Raw genomic sequence first — 26,596 nt, 5'->3', positions numbered from 1 at the left:
ACGCTTCAATTTCCCACTGACTGTGAGAGTTTATAATAAACACCTAGCAACATACTGTTGCTTTTATTCCTAAACTCTATCCACAAAGTTTCATTTGATGTCCCCTCCAAGATACCATCTCTCCTTACTGCAGTAACTGTCTCCTTGACTAATAATTCCATGCCTGCTCCTCTTTTACCACCTCCTGTCTCATCTGAAGAAACTATATCCCAGGATGTTGAGCTGCCAATTCTGCCCCTCATTCAACTACGTTTTTGTAATGGCTATTATATCATAATTACGTGTCAATCCTCGCCCTTAACTCATCCATTTTGCCTTTAATACTCCTGGCATTAAAATAGAGACCTTCTAGACTTGTCTTACTCCCTTGAAACTTAACTACTGCTGTATTTCTTCTGACCTGATTGCTTTTCAATGTTATACTGTGTCTCTTTTCTGCTAACAGTCTGGGTCTGTTAACATGCCTGAGTGATATCAGGTGGCCCGCAACCTCTATATGGAGTGCTGTGCTACTTTATACCATTCTCCCATTCAATCGTTTGGGAAATAAAATCATGCCTTAAAATTAGTACACTGCGTTTTAGTACACCGAGTATTGGCAATACATAGCCTCGAGAGAAAATCCCTGTCATCAAGTACGTCACTGAACCTCTCACTTAAACAAATGAATTTACATTAAATTTAAAGCTGGAACATTAAGGTACCGTGTTGTTTTATATCACCCAAGTGTGTCAGATACAAATCCACAACTATCATTCTCAATGTGACAAACATAAAAATCGCAATCTGCTAGCAGTTTTATATCTTTAAACAAATTAACTTGATAATTTACTTATGACATGTAGTTAACAGAGTAAAAAAGATTCAAGTCATGCAAGCAATATAAAAAGGGAAGACACCCTGCTATATGATATTTTAATGAACATGTTCAGATTGCTGAACTATTCACCAAGAAGCAATCAGTATACTATTCAGGGAAATGACAGCCCAACACAACAGTTCTCAACTGTAGGTCATGACTCTAGGATAAGAAATCGGGTTTGCGGCCAGGGTAGGCAAGCCCAATTCGGTTTCTGGTCAGTTGCAATCCACAGCATGTTGATTATTGTTTGCTTTACTTGCACATTAACTTGTATTCACTAAAGTCTCTCTCATGCCTTTCAAAAAATATTCTGCCCATCAATTCTTACTCCCAAAATGAATAACCTCACACTTCTCCATCTGTCACCTTGTTGTTCATTCACTTGACCTATATAAATCTCTACAGCCTCTCTGTCTCCTCCTTAGAGCTTACATTCCTTCCTAACTTTGTATCAAATTCAGATGCACAACTTTCAGTCTTAGTCATTAATATAAAATTGTAGAACTGAAGCCCCAGCACTGATCTTTGTGGCGTTTCACTAGTTATAGTCTGCTAACATGAAAATGCCCCATTTATCTTATTCTCTATTTCCTGTTCATTAAGCAATCCACCACCAGGCTATTATTCCAACCTTGGAAGGCCTTATCATGCATATTAACCTTTTAATTAGAGACCTTATCAAATCCCTTTTGGAAATCTAAGTATACTATATCTACCAGCTCCCCTTTATTTATCCTCCCAGTTAGATTCTTAAAACATGCCAATACATTTGCCAAACATTATCTCCTTTCCCTTTGTCTGATCATAATATGATTTCCTAACTGCACTGTTAGGACAGGCTCTTGCAAAACTGTTGATGCCCACAAAATATGTTTTTACTTCCGTGGGAAACAGAAAACCATATTCATATGTAGAGACTGAATGAATGACCAATAACCTGGATACTCTTTTTACAATAACAAGCAAAAACACACAAAATGGCTGCATTAGATTATCTAATCAAGGATTGTTATATTGTTTCTACAATTTAACATTTAACAGAGATAATTCATCTAACTGTAAAAAACAATAATTTTCTCTATGTAGTAAAAGGATGAATCTATTTCAAAAATGTGATGCTAAGCAACTACACTTAGTTGCTAGGATGCAATGCTTCAGCATACTATCATGAATGCACTAATACTGAATGAACAATTTTGAATGAACAAAGGCCAAAGAGTGCAGAGGCTTGAGTGTGTCTGGCTTGCCCTTTTGGAACAATACAACTGCCAAACAAATCACGGAACACCGACATCATTGTCTTATAGATTGAATTCTATCACAAAATGGAGAAGTTATTCAATAGGTGATATTCGTCTTTTTATTGGGAATGTTATGTACACTGTACCAACTCATGGCTAGAAAGTCGTTTGAGATCTATTTTGTTAAGAATTTGTCTTCTCAGATTGATCATAGAGGAAAATAGCATAAGAAATGGTGTAAAATATAAAGATTTTGAATATTCTCCCCACACCCCCAAGAAAGTACTTGATAATCAAATTTAAGTAATATGTTCAATACTACTTTAGACTGCAGGACTATCCCCATAATGAATAGCTGCTAAATCTTTTGGAGTATTCCAACATTTCACAATGGAACAAATTGCTGTGAGCAACATTATATAGAAGTTGAAAAATTTCATTTGGAAATCAACCAAAATATAAACACACCAATCATTGAAATAACAATGACACACATCAATATATGATACAAATAGGTGCTCAGTTTGCAGAGCATATGCACCACAGTCATACAAGAAACAAATGGGCCTGCTAGTGCCAGGAAAAGAAAAATCACCACAATTTCTCTTGTATCACATCTTGTTCATCTTCAAATATTATTGTAAGTCTGCAACATTCACTCATTTACAATGTATTTGTGCGAAAGATACTACAGACGTATAAGCCCTTGACTTGAGTGAGCTCCTTTTACTATGTAAATATTGCTGTTTGGATCAAAGCAACATGAGTAAATAGCCAGATACCATGAATGTTACTGGATGCTAACACTGTATGGACAAACGAACAAAAACTGCATACTAGATTTATCTTTAAAATGACATCCACAGTGTTAATTCATTCAATGGTTCAAAAAAGTGGAAATTATATATGAATCACACTTTAAGGGTTATTATTCAAATGCCGAACTGTTCAATACTATATTGTGAGTATCCTGCTCAGAAAGTCAGAAAGGCACAAAAATGTTATTAAAACAAGTTAAATTTCAGCCGGCCTACTACATCAAGAATTCTACACGATTTTCCGCAGCCTTTTAACATGTCATCCCATGGTTGGAGTGTAATTTTAAAGGGTACATTCAGATTAGAAATTGAAAAAAAAATTACAGAGCAGGATAGCTGGCCAAGTGACTAATCATACCTATTAAATGGTGAACACAGGAATTCATGTAAATGTCAGTAACAATTAAGAAATTATTTGTTACATTATTAGCGATGCCACCATGATGGCTGCTCAGTTCCAAGTTTTCTTCTGCACTTCTTTGTGTACTGAAGCAGAAAGATTTCATATAACAGAAGAATACACTCCAGATATTAAGTTGTACATACCATACGCAGTGTTGTAGCCGCCATCAAATTACTGTATCAAGTCCACAATATCACAAATCACTTGCTAATTTTAAAATTAAAAACTAACAATAATTTGTGCAATCAGAATCTGAAAAAGGATAAAGGTCTCGCATAAAATGAACTGGTTAATGCAAAAGGACCACCAGATGTCCATGAAGGCTGCTGAAGGCAAGCAACTGGTGGTCTGCTCACTGAAAAGTTTGCATTAATTGCTGCACGTATGGACACAATAGCAATGTATTTTAACCCTTTCCTAGCCACAACCTATATAGTATTTACAAAATATGCTGCATTGCACAAAAGAACATAACACAAAATTGCATCTTGCTGCAGGAAATATAGACAAATATAATCAAAAAGGGTAGTAGGTAACTTAGCACCCCTTTCTTTTGTACAAATTAAATGAAGCAGTACAGAAATTGAAAAAAGCAGCACATGACGTAAATATAGAATCGATTAGTTAGCATCCATTAAAAAACGTATTTATTTACAATAAAAAACTTTTCTTTCTCTTTCCAGAAGTTGACTAGCTAGCCATTTTTGGTTTCATTTACTTTTGAAACATAAAACAATTAATTAAATGCTTGCATAAAAAGAAACTAAAGCTTCATATATTTTTGGCTAAACCTTTCACTAAGGTTACTAAACTGTAGATTTTCTGTAACACATTTTATTGATACAAAAGTCAGAGACAATAAAACACTTTCTTGTTGTTTCTTCAATAATTTTGTTCCAACAGAATAGCTTACAGCTTTTCTAAAATTCAAGTTTAACAAAGTGTTTAAAATGGTGGATTATATTGCAACAGAACTATGCACCATTCTGAAACCATAGTTTCCAAATACAAGACAGGCTGCAATTCAAAATTAGTTAGAGGAAGTCATCTATACCATCATGGTGCACTTAAATTCTGTACTTATTTTGACTACATAAACTCTGCTTATTTTTACCAATATAAACTGTCCCGGCACAAGAAAGTACAACTACCATTTTTTAAAATGTTATTTCTATCACTTACATTAGTTGAAAAGCAGACAGACATTTGATTCTATGTTGCAGTTAACAAAAAAATCCGAATACACTGAGCTGCGGGCATCCAGGCAGTCAGTGAGAACAATGAATAGCTGAACAGATGGACCAACAATGTCTATGCTTTCCCTTATTACCAAAGCATGTTTCTAGCCAATAAGAGATCATCCAGTTCACAATTAGTTTCTGAGGCAGATGCAAACCAACTTCTATCCCACGTCAGGTCTTGGGGCCTCTTAAGACAAGTACACTGATGTCAACCAAGGTCTGCCCTGGGCATCATGTGTATTAACAAGGGGTGTGCAACAACAATGCCAACAACAAAAGGAACTAGCAGGCAGCTGCTGAATGAGGGCATGAGTCATTAGGCAGCAGGCTGTCAGCAAAAACACCTGGCTAGTTGTGGACCTCACCAAAACCCTGTTACTATTGTAGTAAGACAAGACACATTGAAAGACAATATCTGCTTTATATTTAAATATGCAGGTTTTACTTTCTTGCTGTCTTTATACAACTTCTACAAAAACCTATCAAAAAACTGCCAAATTAAAAATAAATGTCCTTGTGTAAGCTGCTCTTGAAACTTGAATCCACAGGACTAGAGATGGGAACAGATTCAGTTTTTAAAGTAATTATCACATCCAATGTGAAAACATGTTGTATTAAGAGACAACACTAATGAAAGGGTTAAAGACGCTTAACTGAAAAATTTCAAAATTCCCAGAATCCAAGCAACAAAGCTATTCAAATTTCAAGGATACAATCAATTTCCCAAAGGTTTAAAGTATGACTACAATTTATAACAATCAACTAGTCATTCAATATGTCAGACAAGAAATTAACTTAACAGTTACTAACATGAAATTGTACTAAACATATGCAGATAATTTGGAAAGAATTCAAATACAATATAAAACCATACTAGCTACTGTGAATATTATCCCAACTAAGCAGCGAACAGCTAGGCATCTCAAGACGGGTGAACAAAGGGGTAACAGAGACAACTAAAAATTAACTGCAAACAGGTTTGCCCATTCTTGGTTGATCTTCCCCTAGCTTCCTGACTACATTATGGTGAACAGGTGATCAAAGTCTGCAAGTTCTAAATTTAAGTCTGCTCAGTTTCATTGGGCCGCAACTTTCTCGGAATGGAAATCAGCAATGGATTACTTGCATTTTTTTTCTAGCCTGTCTCACCAACCTTCTGATTCAGACTAGGTGAGATCCAGGCACTGCAGTGTATTCTTGAGGCCCAGTGTCAATGTGCAGAAGCATGGAAGTGAAGAGGCCAATTCACGGAAGAAATCGAAGGTCTGACGGGGGCCAGGGCAATTGCTGTGCGAACTCTTAGTGTGAGCTTCTGAGAGGGATTCCCCAGTACATCTTTGGGTATCTCCCCAAAGTGACACTGGGGAGTTCAGAAGTTACGGCCCATTAAAATCAAGAGTGCACAGACCACCTCAAAACATTAAGATTACAAGGCAGATTATGCACTTTAACTAATCCTGACAGCTTGTGTAAATCTTCAGATATCAAAAGTGAGGAAGAGCTACATTGTAAACCTTGATTTTTCTTTTAAAAGAATGTAAAATTTCTTAATCAAACATTGTCCCTTTTGTCCTCAATATTTGACTCCCTTTTTAAAAATAACTGCCTTTTCCATTCTGAACCTGTCAATTTTTTAATAACAAGTTTAATTTGAAATGCTTATCCTCTTCTTCCATTTGGTCTGCTTCATTTAATACACGATGAGCAGCATTCAAAATACTGGATTTTTCAGTGGTAGAAAAGCACTGTCTTTTCAGCATAAGATAAAATCTTCAAAATTGGTTTACAGAGAAAATATGTATATATATTTTAAAAGTTGAACTTTGTCACTGGTCTGAAAGTAAAGAACTGTAAAGAACTAATCACTAGCATCAATTTATATTGCAAGCTTAAAATAAAAAATTAAGGAGCAATTCATCCAATGTTAGGAATGTCACAGAAAATAAAGAAATTGAATTAACGCTAATTACTGTCAAATATTATAATAAACCCAATAAATTCCTCACCCTGTTGTTTGATATACAATATTCAAAAGGTGCATACAAAAGTTGAGGGGAAAAAGAAAAATAATGTTTGCACCTAAAGCTTTAGATTGCTTTTGAATGCTTAAGGCTCTATAATCTAGCTACTGATAACTTTCAGCTCAGGTACGCACACTGAAACCAAAAATATTACTCATATCAGAAATATTTATGCTTGTGGTGTAATATGAAACCAATACCAAGTCTGTGGGTCTATTCTCCAACGTTTTCTTGCTTGTTAGGATCTTAAATTTCATTTTATCTTATTTCTAATTTACTGCATTCCAAATATTTTTTGTGAAAGTTGATAACTTCACTTAATTACTTCCTGTTGCACTTTTAATTGTCCATTTGGGAAATACAACACCAATTGAAAAGTCTTAATTTCAAAGACCCATTCTTCAACCAGACAAGGCAATATCATACTTGCTTTTACATGTCAAGGAAGTGTTTCATTTGATCTTGCTTCTGGCACCTACAGTCTAGTTGCGCCAAACAATTTTGTAGTAATAGTTCTTTGATGATGGTAGAACCACTATAAGTAACTCTACAATCAGTATTACTAAATAAAATTAATGACAGAAATGCCATGAAATAGTGAATGATGTCTATTCAGGGTTGTGAATTGTCATTGGTCTTCCTGAGACTGAGCAGGCAGATTCCTGAACCATGATTTTTGGGCACATGGGTCAGGATGTCCTGTGAGGTCCTGAGTGCAGCATTTGCTTCCTTTTCTTTCTGTCTCTATTACTGATCTGCTGCTTTATTAAGGCATTGAGCCTCAAAGCAAGATGCAATGCAATGGACTAGTCACCATTCTGAATGACTGACAGCTAGCTCTTCCCAGTTAGTCACTTAAGGTCAATGTCACTGCCTTTCAAGGAGGGATTAAGAATGTCTTTAAAAGCATTTCCTTTGTCGTTCCCTGGAATGCTGAACTCGAGAGTTGAGAAAACAGGATCTGGTAGGACTGATGGTTTTTGGTCAACCAGGCACAATAATCATATCATTGTGCTTGCTTTTGCTGCATAAATCATGCTGTGGAAACCAAATTATTTCTCTCTTGCCCACAATAGGGAAAAGCCTGACATGCCTTGTCTTGAATTGCCTACTTGCTGTGGCTGACAAAGCCCTCAAAGAGAGTGTGTCGTTAGTCCTTCCAGAGGAACCTCTGACATAAACCTGTCAGCAGAAACTGTTTGGTAGCAAGTGCCACTAGCTTTCAGGGCTTTGCCCCTTCGTCAGGTCAGTGGGGAGTTCTGATCACAAACAGAACATATAAAGGCACACACTCAGTTTACAGAATGTACCATGCCTCGGGACATCCTTTCCTGCAGCGTACCACGTAGTCAACATTAGCCAAGTTGCAAAAGTAAGTACCGTGTACCTGGTGGATGGTGTTCTCACGCGAGATGATGGCATCCAGTACAGTGATGTGAAGTGACCGTCCTTAATGGAGATGCGTATGTCCAAGAATGCAACCGATTCTGGAGAATAGTCCATGGTGAGTCTGGTGGGACGGTCTGATAGTGGGACTTTAGCACCTCACTGTACCACAAGCCCACGGATAACCTCATGATGCTCCACTTCTCCAGCTTCCACCCTAAACACGTTAAAGAAGCCACCCCCTATGAACATGCCCTCCATATACACAGGATTTGCTCAGATGGGAAGGATCACAACAGACACCTCCAGACGCTGAAGGATGTCCACATAAAACAGGATATGGTGCTCGACAGTTCTGATGCGCCACAGTGAAAGACTGCACCGACCTCCTCAGAAGACAAACACGGGACATGGTGGACAGAGTACCCTTCGTCATCCAGTACTTCCCCAGAGCGGAGAAGCTACAACACCTTCTCCAGAGTCTTCAACATGTCATCGATGAAGGCAAACATCTCGCCAAGGCCATCCCCACACCCCCAATTCTTGCCTTCAAATAACTGCACAACCTCAAACAGACCATTGTCTGGAGAAAACTATGGTGTGGAGTTGCCAGTGTTGGACTGGGGTAAACACAGTAATAAGTCTCACAGCACCAGGTTAAAGTCCAACAGGTTTGTTGGACTTTAACCTGGTATTGTGAGACTTCTTACTGCAGCAAACTACCCAGGCTTCAGGAGAACATTGACCACGACACCACACAACCCTGCCACAGCAACCTCTGCAAAACATACTGGATCATCGACATGGATGCCATCATCTCACATGAGAACACCATCCACCACGTACATGGTAAATACTCTTGCAACTCAGCCAACGTTGTCTACCTCATACGCTGCAGGAAAGGATGTCCCAAGGCATGGTACTTTGGGGAGACCATGCAGACGCTACGACAACAGATGAACGAACACCGCTCGACAATCACCAGGCAAGACTGTTCTCTTCCTGTTGGCGAACACTTCAGCGGTCATGGGCATTCGGCCTCTGATCTTCAGGTAAACATTCTCCAAGGCGGCCTTCATGAATACGACAGCGCAGAATCACTGAGCAGAAACTGATAGCCAAATTCCGCACACAAGGACAGCCTCAATCGGGATCTTAGGTTGACGTCACACTATCTGTAACCCCCATGATTTGCCTGGGCTTGTAAGATCTCACTTACTGTCCTGTCTGGAGATAATACACATCTCTAACCCATGCTTAATGCTATCTCCACTCACATTGTCTGCACCTTTAAGACTTGATTAGCTGTAAAGACTCGCATTCTAATCAGTATTCTGTAAACCGAGTGTGTGCCTTTATATGCTCTGTTTGTGAACAGAACTCCCACTCATATGACGAAGGGGCAAAGCCCCGAAAGCTAGTGGCATTTGCTACCAAAATAAACCTGTTGGACTTTAACCTGGTGTTGAGAGACTTCTTACTGTGCTTACCCCGTCCAACGCCAGCATCTCCACAATATAGTCTGTTTCAGACAACAAATCCCCAAAATGTTGATAATATCAGGAATTCTTCACTACTTTCATCAACTAATCAAAGCATTTGATTCTGTTAATTAAAATACTTTATTAAACAAGATAAGCAGAAATATGTAGTAACATCAAACAGTTATGTTTTAGCTTGGAAAACTTGTACCCATATAGACAATGGGGCCCATTCAACTTAGTTGATTAGGAGGTTGGCCTGAGAAAGGACACTGATACTTGAGCGTCTATCTACGATTGAATTTGCAGGATTTTGCAGAGGCATCATTGTTGATATTTCTCTAGGGATTTAACATGTTGGTTGTGTGTGTCCATGTCTCTGATGCATACAGGGGGGGCAGATAGCACTTCAGACCTGCAAACCATGAGCCTGGGGCTGAGTTTCAAGTCTTTGTCAACAAATACTCTTCTCGGGGGTCAGCGGGGCAGTGTAGTGCAATAAAGCAGGCTGACAGAGGCTGACGTGTATTGGGACTATAGCAGATCCATTGATAAGGGTGCCTGACAATACTCCGAAAACAAACTCTCTATTCTGAGATTCATCATGATAAGGGATTACCATGAAGGAAGAGGAAACATTGCAGGAACATCCTCAAAGTCTCCCTGAAAAAAAAAATTCCATCTCCCCACCTATACTTGGGGATCCCTTGCCCATGCTGGAGCAGAAGCAACCACAAAGGTACCAAACATTTCAAATGTTTCCAGTAGGCCTAGGTAGAGGTCAAGCATAAACAGCTTGACCTCATAAGGAACATTCCAAAATCAAAGCATCCCATGTATCTACCTGATTGAACACTACCTGCCCTACCTGTGGCAGAGTAATCCAGCATTGGATTATTAGAAACCCTCAGTACCTACAACTCCTGAGTGGAAGGAAGTCATCCTCAGTCCTGAGGGACTGCAGAAGACAAAGATCCTTTTGTACAGATTACTTCTCCTCATGCTGCCCCCTTATCGTCCTATTCCCCTTTCCCTCATGTTTGCATCCCCTTAAATCCCCTCAAGCACAATTTCAGGTGACTGGTGGAGTAAAGGTCCCTGCTGGCATCATCACCAGATTCAGGGATGTTCTAGATGGTGGAAAAGTGGCTGGATGTCACCAGAGTAGCTGGCACAATGCACATCTTGTTATGCTATCTGGCTTACAGTCAAGGCCACCATGATGCTACAAGAAATACTTGGTCCTAAATCCACAAAGCACATCAATGAAGCTGAAGTACGTGGAGTGATTATATCTGAACTGACCTTTATTTGGACAGAATTTCTCGATGAGACAGACTACAAAAGCCCTCTTGGGAGTTAGCACTTCACAATTTAAACTGTCTCTTGGAAATCCCTGCTGTCCAATTCACTCTGAAGAGTTTCCAATGCATAGAATATAGAACGTTACAGCACAGTATAGGCCCTTCGGCCCTCGATGTTGCACCGACCAGTGGAACCAATCTAATGACCCTCGAACCTAAACTATTCCAGTGTTATCCATATGCCTATCCACTGACCATGTGAACGCCCTTAAAGTTGGCGCGTCCACAACTGCTACAGGCAGGGCATTCCACGCCCTTACTACCCTCTGAGTAAAGAACCTACCTCTGACATCCGTCCTATAACTAACACCCCTTAATTTAAAGCTATGTCCCCTCGTGTTAGCCATCACCATCCGGGGATAAAGGCTCTCACTGTCCACCCTATCCAATCCTCTGATCATCTTGTATGCCTCAATTAGGTCACCTCATTACCTTCTCTCTAATGAAAATAACCTCAAGTCCCTCAGCCTTTCCTCATAAGACCTTCCCACCATACCAGGCAACATCCTGGTAAACCTCCTCTGCACCCTTTCCAATGCCTCCACATCTTTCTTATAATGCAGCGACCAGAACTGTACGCAATACTCCAAGTGTGGCCGCACCAGAGTTTTGTACAGTTGTAACATGACCTCACGGCTCCGAAATTCAATCCCTCTACCAATAAAAGCTAACACACCGTACGCCTTCTTAACAACCTTATCAACCTGGGTGCCAACTTTCAGGGAGCTATGCACACGTACCCCGAGATCTCTCTGCTCATCAACACTACTAAGAGTCCTTCCATTAGCCCTATATTCTGTACTCCTACCAAAGTGAATCACCTCACACTTTTCCACATCAAACTCCATTTGCCACCTCTCGGCCCGGCTCTGCAGTTTATCTATGTCCCTCTGCAAACTGTAACATCCATCCTCACTGGCTACAACTCCTCCGACTTTGGTGTCGTCAGCAAATTTACTAATCCATCCTTCTACACCCTCATCTAGGTCATTTATAAAAATGACAAACAGCAGTGGCCTCAAAACAGATCCTTGAGGTATACTACTTGTAACTGAACTCCAGGTTGAATACTTCCCATCAGCCACCACCCACGTGGAGGTAAAATGCAGATTCCTCATTTTACCTCCTGAACATTATTTAAAAGAACATTATTTAAAAGACGTGTAAATTTTAAATGTTGATTTTCAGAGACACTTGAGTTTACTCATAAAAGAAACACACAATTAGCATGCAGGTACAGTAAATAGTTTCACACTTTCACACCAATACACTCCATCTGGCAATCTACTTGTTGCAGACTCATATAGCCTTGTCTGTATCTCTTTGCATCTTCCTCACTGCTTATTTGCAACTCAGTTTTGCATCATCAGTAAACTTGGATAAATTACTCTAGTCTCTTCATTGAAGTCAATAGTATAGATAGTAAATAGTTGAGGTCCCAGCATTAGAGTCTGCCAATGTGAAAATACCTAAATTTATCCCTACTTTTTGCTTCCTGTTTGTCAATCAATCATCCATGCTAAGATATTACCAGGAGCTTAGACCGAGCACCAAGATTATAGTCTGCAGAGTAGCAGTGATATCCACTCTTATATCTCAGAAGTGGACTATGCACAACTGGCACCTCAAAACCCTGGAGAAGTACCACCAGTGCTGCCTCCACAAATTCACTGGCAGATGCACCAAGGTCAGCGGTCTTGTTCAGGCCAACATTCCTAGCATCGAAGCAATGATATAATCAACTCAACTAAATGGGCCACATCATGTGAATGCCTGACACAAGATTCCCAAAACAAGTCCCCTACTCAAAGCTTTGACATGGGCAGCAAGCCCCAGGAGGTCAAGAGGAAGCATTTCAAGAATGCCCTCAAAATCTCCTTGAAAAAGTGCAATAGCCCCACCACACCAGGGAATCCCTGGCCCAAGACTGCCTGACATCAAGGAAAAGCATTTGGGAAGGATCTGGATCTTGGATTTCATCACTGAAAGCAAGCTGAAGCCAAGCCTGCCAGCTAAAGGAGCACATGGCAAATGGGCATCCCACCCACCCATTCCTCCAAATGTCTGCCCTACCTGTGACCGAGACTGTTGGTTGCGCATTGGACTCCTCAGTCACCCAAGAACTCATTTTTAGTGTGGAAGCAAATCATTCTCGACTCCAGAGGTACTGCCTAAGAAGGAGAAAGAAGATTACCCAAGAACTCTATGAGCCCTTAACTTGTGTGATAACAAAATGACTTTTGGGAACTCATTTGGCAATCATACTATGTTTATTAGCTCCTACTGGTCATATCCTCAAAAATTCTAATAAATTTGTCAAGCGTGATTTCCCACATCGAATTTGTCTGATCATACTGTACTTTTCTAAGTGCACTGTTAAAACTTTCTAATAATAGATTCCAGCACTTTCCTGATGACTAATGTCAGGCTAACTGACCTGTGAGTTTCTCGTTTTCTCTTTTCATCTTTTCTAGAATTGAGGTTATGCTTGCTGACTTTTAATCTGCTGGGACTTATCTAGAATCACTGGAATTTTGGAAATCATAACCAGTGCATTACACGTTTTAGAACCTGAGGATGTATCGGAATAGGTCTCAATAAGAGATGGAAAGACATAAGGGGGGGGCGGGGGGGCCAAGGAGCAGCAAAATGAGTACATGAATGGAGATTGGAGATGATTACTGAGGAGTGTCTGGGGACTGATACAAGAAAGGAAGAGCACCCAAGTGCCTTTTTTGAGATCAGAAGCCTTAGGCATTCATTGTTAGAATATGGACTGGTTCGGGGCTATTACAGCAGTGTAAAATTCATTGTGGAATCAGTGCCAGAACAGTTAGGAGTTGTAGGCAGTAAGTAGCAAGGTCCAGTTCGGCAGCCAACTAGGAATATTCAAAAAGCAGAATGTATGGATCAGGAGCCAGATTTGGAAAATTAGAAAAGCAGTAGAGTTTGACTGAGAAAACAATACTAAGACAGACAGCAAGTTTCAAATTGGTAACAAAACTTAAAGTCATTGTGCTATACTTGGGAGCAGATACACACTATTTCATGGATGTAGAAAAGCTGCCGCAAAAAGATGAGACAGAGCACAAACATCTCTGGCTAAATCAGAAGTAGAGATGGAAATGTTTGAGCTTGGTGAATTCACATGTTAGGAAATAAAATGTAGATTCCATCTCATTATAATGCAGGAGACATATGTAATTAAATATATTTTCAAATCCGATAAGAAACATTGTTAACTTTTAGGGAAGAGCGTAACATGCCACAGCTTTTTAAAAGATGAATGCAGGACATCCTGCATCAGCAAAGCACACCCTCTGTTAAACGAACATTTGCTAGAACAGGAAAGAAACTTTTAAAGCAATAACAATATTCGCTGGGTCAAAACATCCGAAAATGGTCAACCTTCAAATAAAAGTGGATCTTGTCCAAAACTCGAACAGATTCGAATCAAAAAATTACCAGAATGTGGAAATACTAAAATATCAACTTGTGATGAGTAAATGATGGCTTTGTAATTATAATTCTTACTAAAATATAAACTTGGAATGAGTGGATGGGGGGGGGGGGTGGGGGTTATAATTATTACACAAAAACAATAAAACGCCAGCTAACCGCCTCGGGATAAATAAAGCTTGGCTGCTCTCCCTAATGAATATCCACAGCTTGGTAACCACCGGCCAGCGAACCTCCTGCTCCCCACCAGAGGCCTAGTGTCGGAGTAAGCAGAATATCAGCCTCGTTGCTCACGGTAACGGTCCCGCGGGGGGTCAGAGAAACACACGGCGGACACTCCATACTCACAGGAGTAGCCCAGTGCCCACACCGGCCTTAGTCTCTCCGTCCGCTCCCGAATCGGGATTTCTTCTCCCTCCGGCCGCTGACTCACGCTGACGGCCCCGAGCTGGAGGCCGAGTGCGGGCACTGACGATGGCGTTTCAAGCGGACGGACCCCGAAGCAGCTTCCTCTTCCTCCATCTCTTTGCCCACAGCCGCCCCGGTGTGTACTGCACCCGCCCGGCGCCTGGGTCTGGTCCGGTCCAGTCCGGGCCGGTCAGATCCGGAGCTCGCGCTTAAACGGTTCTTTATTTGAAGACGGGTCTCCCGGTCCCGCGCTGTCCCGCGGTTGCTGCCATCTGCAGCCCCGACAGCAGCAGTGTTCACTCTTTCGACCCCGTTACTCAATGTTGTGGTTTTTTAAAAATTCTACATTTATTGTTTTGTTATTTTTAGCAAAACAAACTCCCGTGACACTAATTGTTAACCTTTAAGCTCAACGGTGGCAATAATCCATGAAGGTTTATAGGCTCTCCATTTAGAAACAGGGAGATATGCAATGGTTTATAGCTTGAATGGTACCATTCACATCAGGCACGGAGTAAGGTAAGAAGGCAGGCCTCAATGAACTATCACAGCAGGTATGGAGATTGAACCGATGTTGTTGGCATTTTCTACACCACACTAATTGGTGCCATTTACCCAACTAAGCCAACAGACACCACAGTATCCTTAATATCTACTTAATACAACTCTCCTCCCCTTTCTTCACTCGTGAATTTAACCAAAATTAGAAAATTGTGAAGCTCACTTTTTGTCAGTAACTATTGAAAACATGCAATATTCAAATTATTATGGCGACTATAATGCTAAAATCATTACGATCATTTCTCATTTCTTGCCAGAGGCAGTAGTGGAGGTGGGTACAATGTTGTCTTTTAAAAAACATTTAGACAGTTACATGAGTAAGATGGGTATAAAGGGATATGGGCCAAATGCAGGCAATTGGGACTAGCTTAGTGATAAAAATTGGGCGACATGCACAAGTTGAGCTGAAGGGCCTGTTTCCATGCTGTAAACCTCTATGATTCTATCTAATTGTTAGACAGTTTAAACAAAAACATGCTGAAAATGCACAGCAATTATTATGATTGAAGTGAGTTTTCAGTTCTGATGACGGGTTAGATCCCAAACATCAATCTGACCTTTTTTCTTAATGGCTGACTGATTAGCAGCATGAGTCCTTTGAGCTGCTCCGTCTTTACAGGCAATACAGCCAAGTCAGCAATATCTTTACAGGCATGTAAACCAGTAAAGTGTTACCACAAGTTTGACACAAAGGACTATCACAAGTGCAAATGATTTTCATTCAGAGCATTTACTTGATGTTTCTCACCCAAAAGACACACAAAACTGCACTCTAAGCTCACTGTTGCTTCAACTGCAGTGTAAATACGAGTTCCTTAAACTCAGTCTCCCAGTAATCTTGTACTACTTAACTCAGAAAGCTGACAATCCCTGGCTTCACTCTGATGCATGCTGAACCCTCCCTTGTTTTTCTCTGTGTCTTTCTTCATAAATTTGATAAAGCTTTGTTTATAAATTTTTCCTTAATTATTTTTTAATTAATTTAAGGAAAATTACCTTAATCACCTCATGCCCATTCATCAGTTTAAAAGGACGGGATCCTGTTGATTCATTAGGGGCATCTCTAATTGCAAACAGTAAAAATGGAATCCCTTTATCCCAATCATAAAGACATTCCTGACAATAGGTTTTAATCATGGTCTTTAGCTTCTGATGCCATCTTTCTAATGCTCCTTGTGACTGTGGATGATAAATTGTTTGATTCCCAAAGTATTCATTATGTCTTTGAATATTTGTGACATAAAATTTGGGCATTGATCTGATTCTACCACTTTTGCCATAATGTGCCCTTAAGACACCACCTCAAGAAATCATGTTAAACGGTGCTTCAAAAGCTGATATCAAATTGAAAGTTTTAATTGTTAAATTGGGGTTTCCCACTACATCTTTATGCAACCCTAGCCAATAAAAATGTTTCATTATTTTAGTGTTTTCCTAATAACTAAGTGACCTGCCTTGGAATTTCATGAGCCATTCATAAACATTTGTTACCATACTTAGATGGAACTACCACCTGATGAGTTACTTATTGCCCGTACCTCATCAGTGGAGGTGGTCTCCATTTCCTCATTAACAGTGTTGTTTAAATGACAATATTCAGGTATTGATTCTGATTCGATCTATGAGTAGATAGTTTGATACAGCTGTCTTAACTCAGGATCAGTCTGTTGCATTTCTACTAACAAAAATAGGCTAAGCATATCAGCTTCACTTTCTTTATCTCCCTCCTTATTGTTTAGGTTTTTGAAAATTGTGTTAGCTAACTGAATTTCCACTTCCTCTCCCTTTCTCAAAGATTCTTCCTCTTCCTGTCTGATTTTATGGACCTGAAATCTTGTCACCACACAGTCAAGGTCAATCCTCAAGATAAATTAATTACTGCTTTAGGTATTTTGTGCACTACTCCAATTTAAACTCTCCACTTAATCACTCTTTATCTAACTCTATATAATGGAGCCAGCTTATAACTTCCATTGGTACTGCCAATTAATATTTTCCCTTCACTAACTTGCCTGGAAGACAAATTGTATCATCGATCAGCACCAGTGATTGACCTACTCCAGTGTTTCTCAATATTGACTTAGGCACCAGAAACACCAATGGCAAACTCAGCCCTGTTGACCCTGCAAAGTTTTCTTTACTAATATTGTGGACTGGCACCAAAATTGGGAGAGCTGTCCCACAGACTAGTCAAGCAAAAGCCTGACAGTCATACCCACTGAATTATACCTTACAGATAATGTCCCAGACACCACCATCACCACTCCTGGATATGTCCCTGTCCCACCAGCAGGATAGACCCAGCAGAGATGGCAGCACAGCGGTACCTAGTCGAGGGAGTACCCTGGAAGTCCTCAACATCGATTCCAGTCACCGTGAAGTTTCATGGTATCAGATCAAACATGGGCAAGGAAGCCACCTGCCGATTACCATGCACCATCCTTCCTTAGTTGATGAATCAGTGCTTCTCACTTGGAAGAAGCACTCGGGGTGGCAAAGGTTCAGAATGTGTTCTGGGTGGGGATTCCAATGTCCATCACCAAGAATGGCTCAATAGCACCACTACTGATCGAAGTAACTGAGTCCTAAAGGCTGCTTGACTAGGACTGTGGTAGGTGGTGAAGGAACCAACAAGAGTGTGGACAGAGAAAGAATGACTACAACAATGATTTTAACAACAATAATTGGCTTTTTAGAGCAATGCTGACTGAGAGTTAAGCATGCTGGAATTTTTAGTCAATTTATAATTAAAAACAGATGCAGGTTGTAAAGTTGTTGTTACTGTGGTCTGGACTGTGAGCAATGACCTGATACTTTCTGTGTTGACCACATGAGAGAATGGTTGGATAACCCTAGACTCTGTGGTGCTGAGATTTCTTGCCATACCCATATATGGATTAAGGCAATGTTACCTATGTGACATTTGAACTGAGTATTATGGAGTTTTCTGTGAGTAATTCCATTCGTCTGATCAGACAGTGTGGTTGGTTTTTTGTTTCAGCATTGGCTGAGTGCCACAGAATTTTCTGGAAGGATAGGACAGTTGAGGATAAAGGCACACGTTCCGGCGATAACTCTGAGATCAGCTGTCACAAGAGGGCTCTGAAGAACACCTTCAGAGAAGGACCGTGAGGACAGAATCTACATTGGGAATGAACCTGGCCATTTTGTCCTGAACTGGATTGTATCTGTTTTCAGTTAAAGAATTAGAATTAATGTTCAGTTAAGAGTTAAGTTTAAAGAGTTAAAGTGCTGCAACTGTTGTATGTTTGAGTTTGGTACCTAAAGTGTTAAATAAACTGACATTTGTTTAGGAGAATTTGAGCCGACTCCTGTCTTTGGCTTGTCACGTTATATTAAATGCTTGAAAAGAGTTTAAATTAATAGCGAATAACAAGAGGGAAAAAACATACTTGAACTCATCCTCAGAAAACTGCCTGCTGAAGATTTATCTGTCCATAACAGTATTGGTCAGTGTTACCACCTTGCAGTCCTTGTGGAGACAAAGTCCCATTGTCACACTGTGGATACCCACTATTGTGTAGTGTGACAAAAGTGATATACTTCAAACAGACCCAGCATCTTAAGACTTGGCAACTATGGGACACTGCAGGCCATCAGCAGCAGCAGAATGGTATTCAAGTACAATTTGTATCCCCATGGCCCAGCATATCCCCCACTCTGCAATTCCCACCAAGCCAGAGAATCCATTCTAATGCAATGAAGAGTGCAGGAGGACATGCCGGGAGAAGCACCAGACATGCTCAAAAATGAGTGGCAACTTGGTGAAGTTCCAAATCAGCATTATTCCGTGGTAAACAGCATAAGCATCGTGTGATAGACTAAGCAATGTCACAACTGATGGTTCAGATCTAAACTCATGCCACATCTATAAATGGATGAATAATTAAGTAACTCACTGGAGGAGGAGGCTTTAGAAATATTCCAATCCACAATGAAGGGGGAAGCCCAGCGTGTGAGTGGAAAAGATAACAATGAAGCATTTGCAACAACTTGAAGATAGAAGTGCCAAGCAGATGATCCAGCTTGGTCTTATCAGATGCCAGTCTTCAGCTAATTTGATTTCCTTGATGTTATATCAAGAAACAGTTAAAGGCACTGGATATTGCCTGACAATATTCCGGCAACAGTACTGATGAGCCGTGCTTCAGATCTTGCCATCCCCTAGCCAAGCTGTTCCAGCACAGCTACAGCGCTGGCATCTACCCAGCAAGTGGAAAATTGTCTAGGTAAGTCCTGTCTACAAAAAGCAGGACCAATACAACTTGAATAATTACTACCCCACTAGTCTACTCTCAATTATCAGTAAAGTGGTGGAAGGGATCATAAACAGTGCTATCGAGTGACACTTCCTTAGCAATAACTTGCTCATAGTTGCTCAGTTTAGTTCTGCCAGGACCACTCAGCTCCTGACTTTATTAGAACCTTAATTCAAACATGGATTAAAAAAAGCTCAACTCAAGAGTTGAGGTGAGAATGACTGCCCTTGACATCAAGACAACATTTGATCAAGTGTGGCATCAAGGGGACCTAGCAAAACTAGAGTCAGTGGGAATTGGCAAATATTCTCTGCTGGTCAGTCATACTTAACTTAAAAGACAATGGTTGTGATAAATATGTTGGGTTCACGAATAAATTACAGCAAAAACTTTCAACAAGTAGTTTAGTCGTTAGCTTAGTAGCTACTTCAAGATTTGTGCTCTGCCTGCACTCCCAGAAATAACTCCCATGCTCCCTCCACATGACCTCTTTTCTAGCTGCATCATCATGTTCTCACCTGACCATTCGGCCTACATCAGTTAAATAAACCAACAACGCATAACTTTTTAGGTACAGTGAAACACAGATTAAGCTGTTGCATTTGATACATAGCCTCTTGCATTTCCTTTCCCCTCCCCAACTTTGTGCTGCAGAAAGTTGAAATTTGAAAGCCAGTTCTAGGCTAAGTGTTAATAAAGTTTTGGAATCTTATGTTCAGTTTGCTTGGGTGCCTAAGCATATGGTTATGCCAGTTTGTGGTGTTCTTGTCTTTTTCTGGCCAATGTCCTTAGAATGTGACCCAGAATGTTCTGTCACCGTGTTGTGTGGGTGCAAGGTTCATGCATTGGCTCTGAAGTAGTCTGCAAGTCCATTGGTGTAGGCAGCCTGTGCAATAGGCCTAATGACTGAAGTACTATGTCATCTATTGGTGCTGGTTCCAATACCTTTAGAAGGTGGTGGCAAATGTATCCATAATCGGCACCATTGAGACTACCACATGACTGCTCAGTTACAGGGCATAGCTGTGTGCCACTGCCAACTGATCATGTGGTCTTGATTGTGACTGTTTGACCTGTTGTTAAAAGATCAAGTCTGTGGGCATTGATTATAGTGCATTTTGTTTCTCAACCTGCATTGCATGAGGGCATCGTTCACATTGGTTTCATGTTTCAGGTGCAGCAGAGTCATAGCAATGGGAATTGTGGTCCTAGTACACCTGGAAAAGAGTTATTGTGCTGACTAGGGCAGGCACTGTTGTGGTTAGCTTCGCAGGCTGAAGAGTGCAGCTTGGTAGTCTATATGATCTCGTGCACATTTCTCAAGAAGATATTTGGATGAGCATATTGCCTGTTCCACCAGATACTTGACTCGTGATAATCCTATATGTGTGCAAAGTTCCGAAATTCCATGGAGTTGAGTCTTTGTGGGATGCTGTATATGAAAAAAATCTTGAATTTGATGATGACTGTGGCATTCATCATGTTTGGCAGATTGTCAAGTTCATACTATCCAGAATATGAATCAACTAAGACTAAATATTGTTAACTGTTCCATTTGAAGACTTAGGCTGCTGTAAATGATCATGGGAGTTTCGGGACCTCTTTTGTTTGAACAAAGAGCAAAGAAAATTACAGCACAAGAACAGGTCCTTTGGCCCTCCTAGTCTGCACTGACCATGCTCCAGACTGAACTAAAACCCCTACCCTTCCGGGGACCATATCCCTCTATTCCCTTCCTATTCATGTATTTATCCAGCCATCCCTTAAAACTCACTAGCTTATCTGCTTCCACTACTGCCCCCGGCAGCGAGTTCCAGGCACCAACCACCCTCTGTGTAGAAAACTTGCTTCCTGCATCTCTTTTAAACCTTGTCCCTCGCACCTTAAACCTATGCCCCCTAGTAATTGACTTTTCCGCGCTGGGAAAAGGCTTCTGACTATCCACTCTTTCCACGTCCCTCATAATTTTGTAGGCTTCTATCAGGTCATCTCTCAACCTCTGTTGTTCCAGTGAGAACAAATCAAATTTCTCCAACCTTTCCTCATAACTAATGCTCTTCATACCAGGCAACATCCTGGTAAATCCTTTCTGTACCCTCTCCAAAGCCTCCATCTTTCTGGTAGAGTATATTCCAAGTGTGGCCTAACTAAGGTTGTTTAAATCTGCAACATGACTTGCTCCGGCCAATGAAGGCAAGCATGCTCTATGCCTTCTTGACTACCTTCTTTCAGTGACCTGTGTACCTATACACACAGATCTCTCTGCATGTCTATACTCTTAAGGGTTCTGCCATTTGCTGTATACTTCCTATCTGTATTAGACCTTCCAAAATTTATTACTTCATATTTTTCTGGATTAAACTCCATCTGCCATCTTTCTGCCTAAGCCTCCAACTGATCCAAATCCTGCTGTATCCTCTGATGTCCTCATTGCTATTTCCAAATCCACCAACCTTTGTGTCGTCTGCAAACTTATTGATCAAACCAGTTACATTTTCCTCCAAATCATTTATATATATATATATATATTACAAACAGCAATGGTCCCAGCACTGATCCCTGAGGAACATCACTTGTCACAACCCTCCATTTCAGAAACACACTCTTCCATTGCTACCCTCTGTCTTCTTTGACCAAGCCAATTCTGTATCCACCTTGTCAGCTCACTCTGATCCTGTGCAACTTCGCCTTCTGCACCAGTCTGCCACGAGGGACTCTGTCAAAGACCTCACTGAAGTCCATGTAGACAACATCCAATGTCCTACACTCATCAATCATCTTCGTCACTTCCTCGAAAAGCTCGATCAATTTACTTAGACATGACCTCCCTTTCACAAAACCATGTTGCCTCTTACTTATTTCCAAGTGGGAGCAAATCTTGTCTTGAATAATTTCCCTACCACTGACGTGATTACCTGGATTATCCTTGCTACCTTTCTTAAACAGAGGAACAACATTGGCTAAATTCCAATCCTCTGGGACCTCCCCTGTAGCCAGTGAGAATACACTGATTTCTCTCAAGGCTCCAGCAATTTCCTCCCATGCCTCTCTCGATAGATTAATGTGGCTTGATAGCATTGCATGCTGCACATTTGGAAACTTCCATTTCCATGTTGGTGTGCATGGAGGGCCAGCACAGTGATTTCTTGGCACTGTATCTGGTTGCTTCCAATGCCTCTGATGCCTTTGGTGAAGTTTCTTGGTAGGTTGCTGTGGTTACTCTCACAGCTACATGAAATGCGTCCACACCCCGTTTGGAGGTTACTGTTGTGTTTGTAGCAGGTTTGTCACTGTGAATGTACTTTTTGAAGTGCAGATGTTCGACATACTGAGGGCAATTATCCAAAAAATATTCTAAATGCCAAATGGGCATAAAAATTGGAGTAACTCCCACTGGTTTTTTTAGCGGGATTTTCAAAATGAATCTGAGCACATTCTGAGCACTGCGGAGTGCCCTAGTGAGATTCACATTGAAAATCAGGGGGCGGGGTCTATTCCCACTAGAAAGGCTGGCAGCATAGCACTGAGTGCGCACACATGCCAGTCTGACAGAATGGAGATTGGTTCATGCACAGTGGCCCCGCACTGCTGGCCTCCCAATCACTAGCCAACCTGATTGCTGGCCAGCCCCACAACTCCCCATCACTGCCCTTCCTTCCAAAACCTTCCCCCCCCACCCCCAAATCACTTACTTTCTGGACTTCTCCAGCACCGATGTCCCCCTGGCCCTCCTAACCCTCTGACCCGGATGGCTAGATCCACTCGCCCCCTCCCTCCCTCTGCCTGTGATCCCTATGCAAAGTGGCAACAGGACCACCCCACAACATGATATATCGTACTCTAGTTCTGAAAGAAACGCTAGGGAGCATATTGTGCACTGACTTTTAAGCTAACATAATAAATGTAAGGAAGAAGTATGTTTCTGTGGATACGTGCTTTAGTTATCATTTATCATTGCCATTGCTTTTTACTGTGTCAAATGAAGCTTGTAAGGGAGTTCTTGATAATTGCAATGTTTTGTTTCATGTGGCAGCTTGAAAAAAATACTAAGGTGACATAGTTATTTCCGTTGTTTATTCAAATAGCAATACTCTGAATTTGTATTTGAAGTAAGTCACTACCTAAAGGTTTGCAACATACAAATTAGGAGATTTAAGTGGATTTGACTAACATGTTCAGACAGATTTTTTTCAGAATTATTTTCGTGACAGAGTTCTGTGCAAATGCCATCCTATACCTAAAATAAATGTGCAGTCTAAATTGTCAAAGCTTTCAGAATGTTTTTATTATTTTTGGAAAGTTATTATAAATGAAGGTTGAGGCTAGGGCCTGGGTGGGATTGTGGTCAGTGCAGACTCGATGGGCCGAATGGCCTCCTTCTGAACTGTAGGGATCCTATGATTCTATGATGATTGGTCAAGTTTTTCTATTGTGCATTCAGTGAGAGGACAAAATTTTAAAGGGCTACCCATATTTTCTTTGTCTCAGTTACAGAGTTGAGGAGAGGGATAAGAAAGGAATGAACCTGTAGTAAATAGTCGTCAACTATTTCGAACTTAAAATTTCCCTGTGTGTAGTGGATCTTTGATGTGGTTTGTTTGTTCACCATAAGCCCTGCAATGTGTGTGGATGCTGGGACCTGGTGCCGCATATGGGTCTATTTCCAGTAACCTTTGACTGGACAGTACATTATCCTTCACTAAAGTGTGAATCTGCACTTTAAGTCTGGTATTACTGTTAATTATATTGAGGGTGGTGAAGTTCTCACCTTTCCCATTGATATTGTCAACACTGTCGCTATAGGGTGTTGATGACTGTGGCTTCATTGTTTTGGTTGAACTCGAATTCATGCACCTTACTGATGCTCATATCCCTGGAGGATTGAACAGCTAGAAGTCTGACAACACCAGGTCCAACCGATTTATTTGATAGTAAACCCGCAAGCTTTCAGAGTTTGCCCCTTTGTCAGGTGTTGGACTTAAACCTGGTGTTGTCAGACTTCTTACTGTGTTTACCCCAGTCCAATGCCGGCATCTCCACATCAGGATTGAACAGCTAGCAGAGGAGGGCTGTGGTGGTTTGGATCTGCAACATTTGGCAAAGTGGTCTCATTTCCCATATTTGTTGCACCTTTTACCATATGGAAAACAAGCTGTTCTGGCACTGGCCATTGCAGTTTCAGCAGGGTGCCCCTTGCAAATACCTCAGTTTCCCACCTAAAGTCTCTGCTTCATTTCTCTGATTGCTGATTTATCTTACAGATATTGATGATTACTTGTAAAGGTGAAGTCTTTTCCTCATAGCAGCTGCTTGCAGACTAAAACACTATATATTCCACAAACTACTCAGTCCCTGATTAGGCCTTCAGTGATAATTTGGAACGCACATTTCTTTGCCAGTATTTTTAGGGTGGCCATGTAAGATTGTACTGATTCATCCGCTCTTTGGTTCATTGAATTGAGCACATGTTTATCAAGGATTATATTTTTTACCGGGAGAAAGATGTTCTCAAGCTGTTCCAGGATTACCTCAGGGACTTCTTTTCCCTCCTCTGGAAAACAGATGACTCGAATTTTTCAATGGCCTCAGGGCCCATGATGTTTAATAGAGTATAAGCCTTTAGCTTTATTGACTTATCAGACAAGGCAGCACTGCAGTAATAATGCCATTCCTTCAGAACTTTTCCCAAACATCGGCAATATTTTCATCAATGATGGTCAATGGGCAAAGTCCTGCCAATTTCTGACACTACAATGTTGTGGATTCTCTGAACCATCAACAATAAGGACTTCCAACATAGGTAGTTTATTCCTGAGCTCAATAGCTGCTGTTTAAGAAGGGTGCCAGGCAAAAGGCAGGGAATTATAGGCCAGTTAGTTTAACGTCTGTTGTAGGTAAAATGTTAGAATCCGTCATCAAGGAGGAAATAGCGAGGCATCTTGAGGGGAATTGCTTGATAGAGCAGACGCAGCACAGTTTCGTTAAGGGGAAGTCATGTCTGGCAAATTTATTGGAGTTCTATGAGGATGTGTCTAGGGCGGTGGATGGAGGAGAGCCGGTGGATGTGGTCTTTCTTGATTTTCAGAAGGCGTTTGACAAGGTACCTCACAAGAGGTTATTGCAGAAGGTAAAGGGGCATGGAGTTGGGGGTAGGGTGTTAGCGTGGATAGAGGATTGGTTGTCAAATAGGAGACAGAGAGTGGGGGTTAATGGGTGCTATTCGGATTGGCGGTTGGTGACTAGTGGAGTGCCCTAGGGGTCGGTGCTGGGGCCTCAGCTATTTACCATTTATATAGATGATCTGGAGGAGGGAACCGAGTGTATGGTGTCGAAATTTGCTGATGACACCAAGATTGGGGGAATGGCAAATTGTGCGGAGGGTGTGGAGAGTCTGCAGAAGGATCTAGATAGGCTGGGCGAATGGGCCAGGAACTGGCAAATGGAATTTAATGTTGGCAAGTGCGAGGTGGTCCACTTTGGTAGGAATAATGGTAGGAAGGACTATTACTTACGTGGCGAAAAACTGCAGCAGGCGACGGTGCAGAGGGACCTTGGGGTCCTTGTGCATGAGTCGCAAAAACCCAGCCTGCAGGTGCAGCAGGTGGTCAGGAAGGCGAATGGGATGCTAGCCTTCATAGCGAGGGGGATTGAATATAAAAGTAGGGAGGTCTTGCTGCAGCTGTATAGGGCATTGGTGAGGCCGCAGCTGGAGTACTGTGTGCAGTTTTGGTCGCCGCACTTACGCAAGGATATTTTGGCCTTGGAGAGAGTGCAGAGGAGGTTTACTAGGCTGATACTGGAGTTGAGGGGGTTGAGCTATGAGGAGAGGAGAGGCTGAATAAACTAGGCTTGTACTCGTTAGAGTTTAGAAGAATGAGGGGAAATCTCATTGAGACATATAAGATGATGAATGGAATGGATAGGATAGAGGTGGAGAGGCTCTTCCCGCTCAGAAAGGACAGTAGGACTAGGGGGCACAGCCTCAAGATAAAGGGGGGGTCGGTTTAGAACGGAGTTGAGGAGGAACTTCTTCACTCAAAGGGTGGTGAATCTCTGCAATTCTCTGCCCGT

At 41.2% G+C, this 26,596-nt stretch overlaps 1 protein-coding gene and 1 long non-coding RNA gene across 3 annotated transcripts in view; one reads left to right on the top strand and one right to left on the bottom strand.

Annotated features, from left to right (window-relative positions):
• The window catches only part of LOC145349033 (putative ribonuclease ZC3H12C), a 63,700-nt gene extending 48,881 nt beyond the window's left edge, over positions 1-14,819 (bottom strand). The window contains exons 1-2 of one of the 2 annotated variants that reach the window (XM_080197275.1): positions 14,625-14,819; positions 12,891-12,988 (exon numbers count right to left, since the gene is read on the bottom strand). In XM_080197275.1, the coding sequence (XP_080053401.1) occupies positions 12,891-12,917 (27 nt within the window). In that variant the 5' untranslated portion in view covers positions 12,918-12,988; positions 14,625-14,819. The remainder of the gene's footprint in view (positions 1-12,890; positions 12,989-14,624) is intronic. The other variant, XM_080197276.1, reaches the window with a different exon arrangement.
• A 7-nt stretch (positions 14,820-14,826) lies between these two features.
• LOC145349035 (uncharacterized) lies at positions 14,827-18,564 on the top strand. The gene is made up of 2 exons (XR_013888050.1): positions 14,827-15,203; positions 18,247-18,564. It is a non-coding gene; the product is annotated as an uncharacterized LOC145349035 (long non-coding RNA).
• Positions 18,565-26,596: the final 8,032 nt, after the last annotated feature.

Source organism: Carcharhinus amblyrhynchos, chromosome 10 (genome assembly GCF_965287045.1).
Source record: "Carcharhinus amblyrhynchos chromosome 10, sCarAmb.v2.hapA, whole genome shotgun sequence".
In the NCBI taxonomy this organism is placed as follows: Eukaryota; Metazoa; Chordata; class Chondrichthyes; order Carcharhiniformes; family Carcharhinidae; genus Carcharhinus; species Carcharhinus amblyrhynchos.
The sequence above is the reverse complement of the archived record's forward strand: the minus strand, read 5'-3'. Positions and strand labels throughout refer to the sequence as shown.